This window comes from Sus scrofa, chromosome 13 (genome assembly GCF_000003025.6).
Source record: "Sus scrofa isolate TJ Tabasco breed Duroc chromosome 13, Sscrofa11.1, whole genome shotgun sequence".
In the NCBI taxonomy this organism is placed as follows: Eukaryota; Metazoa; Chordata; class Mammalia; order Artiodactyla; family Suidae; genus Sus; species Sus scrofa.
The window spans coordinates 205752973-205766737 of NC_010455.5; the positions used below are offsets into that span (position 1 = coordinate 205752973).

At 52.6% G+C, this 13765-nt stretch overlaps 1 protein-coding gene across 2 annotated transcripts in view; it reads left to right on the forward strand.

The window, feature by feature from the left end:
• UBASH3A (ubiquitin associated and SH3 domain containing A) overlaps nt 1-13765 on the forward strand; it is a 42090-nt gene that overhangs the window by 8578 nt on the left and 19747 nt on the right. For both annotated transcript variants that reach the window (XM_003358975.3, XM_003483366.4), the window contains exons 5-7: nt 4086-4255; nt 5259-5467; nt 13308-13431. In XM_003358975.3, the coding sequence (XP_003359023.2) occupies nt 4086-4255; nt 5259-5467; nt 13308-13431 (503 nt within the window). The remainder of the gene's footprint in view (nt 1-4085; nt 4256-5258; nt 5468-13307; nt 13432-13765) is intronic.

Consider the following 13765-nt stretch of genomic DNA (forward strand, 5'->3'; position numbering starts at 1 on the left):
TGAGCTGGGATCTAACCCCCTGAGCTTTCTTTCCCGGCCCACGGCTGGGGCTCTCACCATCAAACGATGCAGCCTGTCTGGGGAACGTGGCTGTGGTCCGGGCGCACAGCGGTGCTCGGTGCTCCTGGGGTTGGCTGGTCTGAAACTGGAAGGGCCCACGGCACCCTGGGGGGAGGCCCCTCCCTGCCCCTCCACAGACAGGTATGGAGAGGGACCCCCAGCCACTGTGACCTTCATTAATCTCAGACTTCCATTTGGAGGCTGGCTTTTTGAATCCTATGTGCTAGACATGAACTTGCTTTTAAAGAACCTGGTTAACTTCGTTTAACCAGGTTCTCCTCAAACGTTTTTTTTAAGTGTAGTTGACCTACAAGGGTGTGGCAATGTCTGCTGTACAGCAAAGTGACCCAGTCCTACTCAGATTTGCTTTCCCTTCTCTTAGATTATCTTCCACCACGGTCTGTCCCAAGAGATCAGGTGGCATTCCCTGTGCTGTGCAGTAGGCCCTCATTGCTTATCCATTCTCGGGGTACTAGTTTAGATATATACCATATGATATCACTCTTATACGGAATCTAAAATATGGCACAGGGAGTGCCCATCTTAGCTCAGTGGTTAACGAATCTGACTAGGAACCATGAGGTTGCGGGTTCGATCCCTGGCCTCGCTCCGTGGGTTAGGATCTGGCATTGCCATGAGCTGTGGTGTAGGTCGCAGACACAGCTCAGATGTGGCATTGTTGTGGCTCTGGTGTAGGCCAGTGGCTACAGCTTTGATTGGACCCCTAGCCTGGGAACCTCCACATGCCATGGGTGCAGCCCTAGAGAAGACAGAAAGACCAAAAAAAAAAAAAAATAATAATAAGGCACAAATGGGAGTTCCTGTTGTGGCTCAGTGGGTTAAGAACCCAACTAGTATCCATGAGGATGCAGATTCAACCCCGGCCTCGCTCAGTGGGTTAAGGATCTTGTGTTGCCATGAGCCGTGGTGTAGGTCACAGACGCGGCTCAGATCTGGCATGGCTGTGGCTGTGGCGTAGGCCAGCAGCTGTGCCTCCAATTGGACCCCTAGCCTGGAAACTTCCATATGCTGCAGGTGCAGCCCTAAAAAGAAGAAATAAGGAATGAATAAATAAACAAGGCACAAATGAACAAAACAGCAACAGACTCCCAGACAGGAAGAACAGACTCGTGGTTGCCAAAGGGGGGTGAGGGTGGGCTGGGGGTGGGATGGACGGGGAGTCTGGGGTCAGTAGAGGCAAACTGTTACATTTAGGATGGAGAAGCAGTGGGGTCCTGCTGTACAGCACGGGGCCTCTATCCAGTCTCCTGGGATAGACCGGGACGGAAGATAATATGGGAAAGAGAACGCATGTATATGTATGCATCACTGGGTCACTCTGCTGTCTGGCAGAAGTTGGCGCAACATTGTAAATCAACTACAGTTCCATTAAAAAATAAATGTAATAGCTTGCATCTCCTAACCCCAAACGCCCATCCCTCTCCCCCGCTTCCTCCTCGACAACCAGAAGTCTGTTCTCTACGCCTGTGAGTTTCTGTTCTGCAGGTAGATTCACCTGTGCCATTTTTTAGCTTCCGCCTGTGAGTGATACCACATGGTATTTGCTGGATCTCATCCGCAAGGTCCATGTCTCTGAGGATTGGTCTCCTTTATGTAAACCTGAGTTCAGAGGGTCACTCTCCATCCTCTTGTCTCCACAAGGACAATCTTGGCCCGATGCCACGTGTCAGCCACGTGCTTCTGAGCAGCCCAGCCCCTCACTTACCGCCGAAGTGGCTTCTCCACGGTTCCATTTGAAAACCAAGTGACCGGAGTTCCCGTCACAGTTCAGTGGTTAACAAATACGACTAGGAACCATGAGGTTGCAGGTTCGGTCCCTGCCCTTGCTCAGTGGGTTAACGATCCGGTGTGGCCGTGAGCTGTGGTGTAGGTCGCAGAGGCAGCTTGGATCCCACGTTGCTGTGGCTGTGGTGTAGGCTGGCAGCTCCAGCTCCGATTCGACCCCTAGCCAGGGAACCTCCATATGCCACGGGAGCGGCCCTAGAAATGGCAAAAAAAAAAAAAAAAAAAAAAAAAGACAAAAAATAAAATAAAAATAAAAAATAAATAAAATAAAAACCAAGTGACCTAGGGCTGTGAAGGGCCAAGTGTCTGCCCAAGGTCACTGTCATGGGCTGCAAAGGACCCCCTCATATTCATGTCTGCCCTGAACCTCAGAAAAGGACCTTAGTTGGAAATAGGGGCTTTTAGATGTAATTCGTGGAGGTCACAGTGGAGCAGGGGCCACCTGAAGTCCCACCACTGGAATCTTCTTAAGAAGAGAGAGTACAGAGGAGAGGCCGCATGGCCTCGGGGGCAGGCACTGAACAGCTGCAGCCAAGGAGTGTCGGGAGCCCTGGGGGGTGGAGGGAGCAAGGAGGGACCCTCCCAAGAGTCTCCAGAGGGAATCTGCCCTGCCGACCCCTGGGTTTGAACTTCTGGCCTCCAGAACCATGACAACAGCTTTCTATGGTCTTAAGCCACCCAGTGCAGGACAACTTGTGACCACAGCCCGGAAACCAACAGAGTTCCCCACCAGTGGGTGGTGGGTGTGGCCCTGGAGTCCAGCCCTGTCCTGCCCCGTGATGCCTGGGTCTCACGCTGGCCACCCCGCTTCCTGGGGGAGCCGGCTTTGATCTCACATCCATCACCTGACCCTGAGCAGGCTCCACCCACCCTGACACGCCCTGTGCCCTGAGCCTGACCCTGATGGGGTGGGAAGGGCTGGTGACAGCTCTGTGTGTCCTCACCAACAAGTGTGCCCATCACCAGCTCAACGTCCCTAGGGGTGCGGGCCACAGAGAGAAGACAGCGCCCATTCAGGAGTCGGGTGACTAGGTGACCTCTCTCGTGATGACCCACACAGGCCTTTCCCAGGTCCCGCTGACTCACACACGGCAAGGCCGTCCTCCCGCAGCAGCCGAAACCGGAGGAAAGGAATTTTCCCACCGCCCATGCGCCCTCCGCTTTGGGCTCCTCAGCCCTGCAGCTCAGGGTGTGGAAACCCCTCCAGGTTCTCCTTAGCAACAAAAGGCTCAGGCAGAGGATGGAAGTGGGGCCTCTGGGCTGGGCTCCAAGTGCATGCATCCCCCTTGACCTTTTTCAGGGGGAGGACGGATGCTGGGTCTTGCTAAGCATTGCCCGTGGGAAAGGTAGCGGCTACCTATTTCTGAAAGTCCCCTCGGGAAGCTCACCGTTACGACTGGTTTCTCAGGACAGCCCAGCAGGCAGCCGTCCCAGCCTCCAGGAGGCTGGGTCAGACCAAAATGCTCCCCGCGGTCACCTGCCAAATGGGACAGGTTGGGTCTAGAGCTAAGTGACCCGGATTCCGAGGTCTGTGCAGTTGTGCTGATCACCACTGCCCCGGAGCACAGCAGCTTTGTGGCCCGGCTGTAATCAGGTCCTGGCTGCTTCCTGGACGCCACTGTCCATGGACCTGAGAGCCCAGAGATGAGGCCCGGGAGGGTGGGACCACAAGGGCAGAGGCCACTCACAAAGGCCCGGGCCTGGCGGCTCCAAGGGCTTCCCATGACGCCAAGGCCAGCTGAGTGCTGGAGACGCGGCCGTATTTGATGGATGCATTGCTCAGGCCGTTTTCCTCCAGAGACTCTGTGATTGAGCCAAAAGCCATTGACCTGGAGTGTGAGCCCCCGTGTCCAGGCCACTGAGGCTTGTACATGTCCCAGGGGATGAAGGACTAGAATCAACTGTTTGGGCAACTAGCTGGCAACTCGATAGACCCCAAACCTCTACCTCTACACCCTCTGCTTTCCCACTCCCCATAAAACCTGAAGGTGCCCAGCCATCTCCCTAACGAGGTGAGCTGTGCGATGGCCAGTCTGCGCCCAGTCCTCGCCTTGTCGGGGATGCGCCAAAGCCGTGGGGAGGGGTGGCAGAGGCAGGAGGTGCAATGTGCAGAGAAGTTTGCACCACTGGCCTGGGCAGGCAGCCGCCCTGGATGCTGAGCCCCCGGGTGTGTGCTGCAGACGTCTGGGTAAAAGTGCCCCCTTTGCCTGATTTCACAGACTGCACGGTGAAGCCTTGCACCAAGCAGCTGCATCTGACCCTGGCCCACAAGTTCTACCCCCACCACCAGAGGACGCTGGAGCAGCTGGCCAGAGCCGTCCACCCAGGCCACAGCTGCCAGTGGACAGCCGCGCTTTACTCCCGCGACATGCGCTTCGTACACTACCAGGTGAGCGGACCCCCCCCCCGCCATAGGAACAGGTGAACCACTGGGCAGAGCCCTGACCCCCAGGAGCCCCAGGAGCTGGAGGTCTTCCGGTAGAAGGAAGAACTTCTATCCCCTCTTTAAAATCATCTTGTTGTCTGCATTTTGGAATTAACATTCTTTTGTATGAGCTGCAGACACACAGAAATTTGGGCAGGAAATTGAAAAAAAAGTCTGGTATTATAAAGGGACTGGTGCCAAGACTTATGACTACAGCGTGTTGTGTATTAATTTGTTCACATCTGATTTGAGTGAAGCCACATTGCAGGACCTCCTCCCCACGGAAAGGATTGGTTTTAGGCAGAAAGCTTGTGCTGGGTGGTCCTTTCAGACCCATATGGAATAAGTGTGAATGAGTCCATTGGGTCCCACCGGGTGGGAGAAGCTGCAAACACCCCCGCTCCAAGGAAGATGGGTGTGAACATCTGGTGAGGCTTTGAGATTTTTTCAAATAAGAAATAAGGAAGGTAGGTTAGGTAGCGGATAGATAGAGAGATAGATAGTCGATAGGTTAGATAGATGATAAATTGTTGATAGATACAGATGTAGATAAATGATAGATGACAGATAGAAGGTAGACAGAGACAAAGAGGTGGGTAGCTTTGAGATTTTTTCATATAAGAAATAAGTAGAGATAGGTAGATAGAGAATAAATAGATAGACAGATAGGAAGTAGACAGATAAGAGGTAGCTAGATGATAGATTAGATAGGTTATAGATAATTGATAGGTACAGATACGTAGATAAATGTTAAATTGACCAATGATAGATGGATGGATAGATACCAAATTTCACTTCTAAATCTATCCAGAAGTCCGTGCCCCCTTTGTCATAGTCTCCTGTTGTCAGGCTTGGGTGTGTCTTGGGGACACAGAACCCGTCGGGGGTCCCTGAGAACGGAAGGCCTCCCATCTCTCTTTCCAACCCGAGTCCTTGCCCTACGTGAAGACACCTGCCTCCTTTCTAGACCCTGCGGGTCCTGTTCCAGTACAAACCCCAGAACGTGGACGAACTAACGCTAAGCCTCGGGGACTACATCTTCGTGGACCCCACTCAGCAGGAGGAAGCCAGCGAGGGCTGGGTCATTGGGATCTCCCAGCGGACAGGCTGCCGGGGCTTCCTGCCCGAGAACTACACGGAGCGGGCCAGCGAGTGTGACACCTGGGTGAAGCACAGGTGAGGGCCCCCTCCCCCACCCATCCCCGCGGGCCGGGCTCCTCCCTCCCGCTAGAGTCTGCTCACAGTAATCATGGTGCCCATATGCGTCTAGACCTTTCCACCGCTGGTCAAAGCTGCCCTCTCCCGGCTGGCAGCGTTATCCTTGCAGGCATATGGTAAATATCACAGTTTTCTGCTCATAACAGTCAGAAAACATGAATTACTTAAGACTTTCCTGAGATCCTAATCCCAAAATGACTACAAATCACCACTTCTTTATTATGGACCTAGTAAGTTACGGTCAGACGCCCTAATCCTTCTGCTTAGGGTATAAACTCTGAAGTCTTAAGGACCATTATTACTGATGGCCATGAACTTAACAGCTAGAACAATACGCATTTGTTGTCTCCTAGTTTCCCCAATGGGTCTGGCATAATTGGGCCTTCCACGTGGTGGGTCTCCCAAGTTTGGGCTGGAGGCTGGGGTCTTATCTAAGGGGTTCTCTCCCAAGCACATGTGGTCGTTGGGAGAATTCCTTTCTCTGAAGCTGTAGGCATTCTGGTGGCTTGCATCTCCCCTTTATTTTTTTTTAAGACCACGTCTGCGGCATATGGAAGTTGCCAGGCTAGGGGTCAAATGGACCTGCAGCTACAGGCCTACACCACAGCCACAGCAATGCCAGATCCAAGCTGTGTCTGTGACCTACACCACAGCTCATAGCAATGCTGGATCCTTAACCCACTGAGCAAGGCCAGGGATCGAGCCCAAATCCTCATGGGTACTAGCTGGGTTCTTAACCTGCTGAGCCACGATGGGAACCCCAGCTTGCTTCTTCCCGTTCAGATAGAATTTCTTAATTTTTGCATCACCTGGGGAGGCTAAGGATTTTCCAAATCATCAGACACTCGTTCATTTTGGCTTAACGTTTCTTCCTTCAATGTCTCTCTCTCCTCACACATAAGCCTTGAGAAGAAACGTTAACGCTTTGCTTGGAAAGGTCCTTGGGTGCATAACCAGCCTCAGGACTTGCAAGTTCTGCTCTCCATGGACAACTGCGCTAAACTCTCTTCCTCACTACATGAAAGGGACCCCTCTTCCTCCAATGTCCTGTGACACGGATCTCACTTCCCTCTGAGCCCTTGCCAGGGATACCTGTAACATCCATATCTCTATCGACAGTCTGTCCACGCGTCTCAAAATCCTCCTGGCCTCCACCCCCTGCTCAGTCTCAAAGCTGCTCCCAAATTTTCTGCATCTGTTACAGCAACACCTCACTCCTAAAACCAAATTTAGCGTCAGGAAAGGCTGACCAGAGAAGCAAAACCTGTTAAATTTTATATCATGTGCTTATATAACATAAATATATGTATAGAAGATGTTTATATTATTTTATACTTAACATATGCTGATTTATTAATTGTATAAATAATTTATGTTTGTTCTACTATTTTATATTATTATAGCATATAATATATATCCATACTGCACACTGTATATGTACACTCATGTGGATTTACTGCAAGAAACTGCCTTACAGCGTTCCAGTTGTAGCTCGGTGGAAACAAACCCACCTAGTATCCATGAGGACGTGGGTTTGATCCCTGGACCCGCTCAGTGGGTTAAAGGATCTGACATTGCTGTGAGCTGTGGTGTAGGTCACAGAATCAGCTTGGATCTGGCATTGCTGTGGCTGTGGTGTAGGCCAGCAGTGGTAGCTTCGGTTCAACCCGTAGCCTGGGAACTTCCGTGTGCTGCAGGTGTGGCCCTAAAAAGCGAGAGAGAGAGAGAGAGAGAGAGAGGGAGAGGGAGAGAGAGAGAGAGAGAGAGAGAGAGAGAAAGAGAGAAAGAAAGAAGGAAGGAAGGAAAGAAAGAAAGAAAGAAAGAAAGAAAGAAAGAAAGAAAGAAAGAAAGAAAGAAAGAAAGAAAGAAAGAAAGGGCGGGAGAAAGAAAGGGCGGGAGAAAGGAAGGAAAGAACGAAGGATGAAGGGCTGGCTAAGCGAGGGCAGGCAGGAAGGAAGGGCAGGTGACCATATGCGGGACATCCAGGGATGAGTGGAACTTCTCACCCAGGTGTGACCATTGGGCAGAACCACCCAGGTGGGAGGGAGAGCAGTGAACTTCAGACACAGCTGCTATTTGTTTTTTTGTTTGTTTGTTTGTTTGTTTTTATTATTATTTCCCCACTGTACAGCAAGGGAGTCAGGTTATCCTTACATGTACACATTACAATTACATTTTTCCCCCACCCTTTCTTCTGTTGCAATATGAGTATCTAGACAGAGTTCTCAATGCTATTCAGCAGGATCTCCTTGTAAATCTATTCTAGGTTGTGTCTGATAAGCCCAAGCTCCCGATCCCTCCCACTCCCTGCCCCTCCCATCAGGCAGCCACAAGTCTCTTCTCCAAGTCCATGATTTTCTTTTCTGAGGAGATGTTCATTTGTGCTGGATATTAGATTCCAGTTATAAGTGATATCATATGGTATTTGTCTTTGTCTTTCTGGCTCATTTCACTCAGTATGAGAGTCACTAGTTCCATCCATGTTGCTGCAAATGGCATTATGTCATTCTTTTTTATGGCTGAGTAGTATTCCATTGTGTATATATACCACCTCTTCCGAATCCAATCATCTGTCGATGGACATTTGGATTGTTTCCATGTCTTGGCTATTGTGAATAGTGCTGCAATGAACATGCGGGTGCACGTGTCTCTTTTAAGTAGAGTTTTGTCCGGATAGATGCCCAAGAGTGGGATTGCGGGGTCATATGGAAGTTCTATGGATAGATTTCTAAGGTATCTCCAGCTGCTATTTGGAAAAGCTTTTTGAGCTTTTGTTAAAAGGCCTTCAGCTGAGTAAGTCAGGCCCACCGGGGAGAGCTTCCCTTTCAATTCACTGAGGGTTGACTGATTAGGGACTTTAACCACATCTGCAGAATCTCTTTGCGGCAGAACCTGGCGTCACGTTTCACTGGACAACGGGGCAAAGGTGTGTGTGGCTTTCCACTATCACCTCATCCGGCAGATAATCAAATTAAAAATACACCAGCGAAAAAAACGGCAATACCTGCAGACAGTAGAATACTTGAAGTTTTTTCAATTGCTCATGAGGAAGTATTTTACGGGCTGACATAAAACTGAAGATACTTTGCTGAACAATGGGTACAGGGAGTTCCCGTGGTGGCGCAGTGGTTAACGAATCCGACTAGGAACCATGAGGTTGCGGGTTCGATCCCTGCCCTTGCTCAGTGGGTTAAGGATCCGGCGTTGCCATGAGCTGTGGTGTAGGTTGCAGACGCGGCTCGGATCCCGCGTTGCTGTGGCTCTGGCGTAGGCCAGTGGCTACAGCTCCGATTCAACCCCTAGCCTGGGAACCTCCATATGCCGCGGGAGCGGCCCAAGAAATAGCAACAACAACAACAACAACAACAACAACAACAAAAAAAGACCAAAAAAAAAAAAAAAAAAAAACAATGGGTACAGGATGGTATTATTCTGGGGAAAGATGAAGTGAACGTTGTTGTCGGTATGTATATACATACACAGTTATTTATATGCGTGTTTAGGCCTAAAAGTTCCCTGGAAAGGAAATCCCTGGAAACTTCTAACGGTAACTAGCTGCAAAGTGGGGAGAACAGGATAGGAATGGGAGGGAGAATTTTCACTCCCTCCCACTGCATAATTTTTAAAAACCTTTAACCATAGAAATACATTACTTATTCAAAATATAAGTGAATCAATTTTAAGTTCAAAGAAAACATAAGGAAATGGGGTCAAAGGGAGAGTAAAGGGGAGAAATCAGACGAACCCAGGGCCAAGCTCTGTACACACCTTGCACGATGAAGGACCCAGGCTCCAAGCTCTCCCACACCCAGTGTGGAAAGTGACACGACTTCCACCGAATAACCACAGCCTTCCCAGCCGCAGATAGACCAGTCGTCCTGAACAAGCACAATTTTGCAGGTGTAGACATGGCCATAGTCCAGTGGCCACAACAGAATCCCAGGACATTGGTGACACCAGGGACCTCAGAGAGAATCAGCTGCATCGTGTCATGCTCCCTGAGGGCCATGGACGTTTGGGCCCCAGGAGGTGGAGGGGCCGGATGACATCTTGCAATTAAGGAAGCACTTGTCTCCTTTTAGAACCAACTCAGTCCTTCACTGGTCCATGAACCATTCCAGGAGTAGCAGGAGAGAAGATGCTGGCTCTACCCTAACTGGCTGTCTGAGCTCCAGGTGGCCTGGTCCACTTTGGCCCCCACCCTTTAGCAAGTCCTCCAAACCTTGCCCAGGACAAGTGAGCTTCACCGTCACCAAGCATTCAGCCAGGTGGATGTTTCTAGAACTATGCAGAGAAGACTCTTTAGAAAATGAGATGGTGGCTTTACACACCTCACAGTTAATCTATCCGTCACCTGCCACCAAAATAACCATTCCAGCTTTTAAGTGGACATTTCTGGGACTCTTCTTTCTGGAAACAGGTGTCCCGTAGGAATTAAGAGGAAACTAAGGACTGGCCTGAGCTGTATCGTAAGGGCTAAGGATGGGGCATGTGATGGGCTGTGTGTTGGAAGCTCCACCCTTGCTGGGAGGCAGTGGGACAAAGTGTGACCTGTGACTGTGGGCCGGAAGGGCAGAACCAGCCCTGCTGTGGGACTCAGCTGTCCTGGCTGTGTCTTTTAAAGCAGCCCCAAGTGTACTTTACTAAACAGTCAAACGTTTGAAATCAGAAAATGGCCCTAGAATGTCTGGACATATCACCGGTCTGTTGAGCAGAAAGTCGGTTCGATGGTGCTGGCCCAAGTCTGCTCCCGCTGTGGGCAGGGAGCCTGCGGTGCCGACAGCCTGTCAACATCTCCGATGGGGTCCCACGGGGCAGTACCATGACCCTACAGTATTTGCCCGAGGAAAAGATGGGAGGCCACCCGAGTGACGGCGACGGAGTGTGTGCGTGAATCTCAGGCTTTTGACCCTTCGCAGAGAAGACGACCGGCAGCATAATCTCCAAAGACCATTCGCGTTCCGAGAACGTTTTGTCCTTTTTGAGCCGAGAGAAGAGTCCCGATCCTGAAGCAGCACGTGTCCAGGAACCTCCCAAAACCACAGAGCGAGTCGGTGGCCAGTAGCCCAGACGTCATAAAGGGGCTGCCCCAGGCTGCGTGGTGCCCCCCAGAGTCCCACAGTGACGTCCCGACCCCCGGCACCTCAGCATTTGCAGATGAATCTTTAAAGAGGGGATGGGGGCAAAATGAAGTCTCAAGGGTGGACCCTGACCCAATCTGACTGGTGTTCTTATGAGAAGAGAGCAGGGCGCAGGTGCCCGCAGAGGGATGGCCATGTGGGGACACGGGGAGGGACGGCCATCTACATGCCCAGGAGGGAGGACTGGCGGGGACCTGCCCTGCTCGCACCTCCATCTTGCACCTCCAGCCTCCAGAATGTTCTAGAATAAATGTCCGTTGTTTAAGCCGCCCGGGGCACAGTACCTTGTTATAGCAGCCCCAGCAGACAAACGGTCACGGTCCAGCTGGGCCCCTTTGAACCAGGGAGAATTTAAATAATCTACTTCTGCAGTGTACCGTACATGCTAAGCAGGCTCTGAAGTTTAAGAGGAAAACAGAAAATATTAAAGTGCTAGTTTCTCAGAGTTCCCGTCGTGGCGCAGTGGTTAACGAATCCGACTAGGAACCATGACGTTGCAGGTTCGATCCCTGGCCTTGCTCAGTGGGTTAAGGATCTGATGTTGCCGTGAGCTACGGTGTGGGTCGCAGACACAGCTCAGATCCCACATTGCTGTGGCTGTGGTGTAGGGCCGGCGGCTACAGCTCCGATTCGACCCCTAGCCTGGGAACCTTCATATGCCGCGGGAGTGGCTCAAGAAAAGGCCAAAAGACAAAAAAAATAAAATAAAGTGCTAGGTTCTTTCCTTTCTCCTCTCATCACCAATATCCCGGCAGCAAAGCTATGATGTATTTCATTTGAAAGACTGGCCCCAAAAAAAAGAAAAAGTCAATTTTTCTCTCCGACTGTAAACTTCACAGATGTTATTTATAGATAAGCAGCCTGCGCCCTGCATCGTGAGCCACGCCCGCCACCGCGCCGTCAGGAAGAGGAAACCAACCAAGGTTTCCTGTGTCAAGTCGAGGCTCTTTGAATACTGGAAGCAGGTTCATTTGAAGAGGAAACTGTCACTAGTTTGAAGACAGGGGTCGTGCTCTCGTCCGCCCATGACCAGCCAGCACCCACACTTCCTACGCGTGGCATCTGGCCCCGAGAGCATACGAATCCCATAAGCCTATGTGACCCGGATCCGCCAATAGGCTTTGCAGCGCAAGACGGGAGAGGTACCCAGGTGGAGAGAGAAGGTGCCACTTGCAGGACTTGGGAAATGCGTTAACTGCGTCAAACACCACGTGGGCACTGAGGGTGCTGGGAGCACAGTTGCGGAGGTGAAAGGCAGATGGCCTGACCCCGGGCCACTGAGATGCAGGGAAAATGCCGCCCCTCCCAGCACAGGACCCCATTAGGGTCTCCAGATGGAAGCCTGGGAGCCGTCAGCTTTACGAGAACGGGGAGACTAGGGCGTCTGTGGGAGAGAAAGGCAAACACTTACAAACGGACCAAATATGTAGAAACGCAGCACGTGTGAGATCAAGGAAAATGGACCCTCCCAGAGTTACTCCCGGGTTTAACGGAATTCGGGGGACGATCCCAGGGGGAGCGTTTGCTGGAACCTCACTGAACGATTGAGAGTCCGTCTGGGAATTAAAATAGTGGGGGGAAAATGAGAGAAGATCTTTACCTGATTAGATATTAGAAACGTGTTATAAACCCATAAGATGGTCCTGCCTTCAGGGAAAGAGAAAAAAAACAGATCGATGAGACGGAACAGCTAGCAGAGCAGCGACTTGGCATCTTGGGGGTCCCCGGCTGACGGGTGCATCAGAAGCAGGAAGGAAGGGAGTTCCCATTGCGGCTCAGTGGGTGAAGAACCCGACTAGAATCCATGAGGATGTGGGTGCCAGCCCTGGCCTCGCTCCATGGGCGGAGGATCCGGCGTGGTCACGAGCTGCTGTGTGGGTCGCAGACGCACGCGGCTCGGGCTCCATCCCTGGCCCGGGAGCTCCGTGTGCCAGCCAAGCAGCACTTTCCTCTCTGCCTGCAGCTGCTCGGGCACTCCAGTCGCCTACGGCCCCTGGTGCCCCGGGCCTTTCCTGCGTGTGTCCTGCCCTACTACCCCAGGCTGCCAAATGTGTCTGCTCCCTCGTCCTTGTGTCCCCGCTTCGGCCACCTTCACGCCTGTGGCTGCTTCAGAAGGGGACTCTCGGAGGGACATGCACGGGCTTGCTGGGGCCCTGGAACAAGATGCTGTAGATGGGGCGCCCATCACAGCCCTGGAGGCCAGACGTCCGAGACCACGTTGGCTCCTCGGAGGCCTCTCCCGGAGGTGTGCAGACGGCCGACTCCTCCCCGTGTCCTCGCACGGCCGTCCCGCTGTGTGGGCCTGTGTCCGGATCTCCTCCTCTCAGAAGGACCCGGGCAGACGGAGTCAGTGCCCCTCTGGTGGCCTCATTTTTCAGCAGCTCTTTAAAGGCCCTGCGTCCACACCGGGCCCATCGGAGGCCCTGGGGGCCAGGACTATACATCCGAGGTTCGTCCCGCACAGATGGTGGTGGAGACGCTCAACCGCCATTGGCTCGGGAGCGCGACGTGCTGGGCGCCGTGTCCTCCGGAGCCACCGCTTCCTTTCATCCTCGCGGGGACCCCAGCAGCCCATCATGTCGCCTACATTCTCGAGCGCGTGACAACAGGTGATTCCCAGCGCCTTCCTGACTCCGGGTCTCTTTCTTCTCCCGTAGGACGTACACCTTCAGTCGTGCCTTGGACCCAGGCTCCAGGAAGGACGAGGCCAGCAGCAGACGCAACGGGGAGCCCCACGCGCCACACATGTCCCGGAGCGCCAGCAGCCTGCAGTCCCTCCAGGTGACGCACCCCTTGAGGGCAAAGTGAGCCGGGCGAGACCACGCTCTGTGTGAACTCCAGGTGGAGACCCAGCTGCCCTGAGCCCAGACCCAGGTGGCCAGCAAGGGGCCCGACCCTCTGCTACTGGGTCGCCCTGCTCCCTGCACCAGGGCAGAGGGTGACCCCTCCCCCAGCACACACACACGTGCACATACAGCTGTGTCCGCAGCTCTGCCAGGCATGGACCCAGGACCCGGGACAGGGGAGGGGCAGGGCACGGTCCCCCCAGGATGCCATGCCCTCACCCTCATTCTGCCATCAGCCAGCTGGCTCCTTTCTCAGGAACCCACCAGCC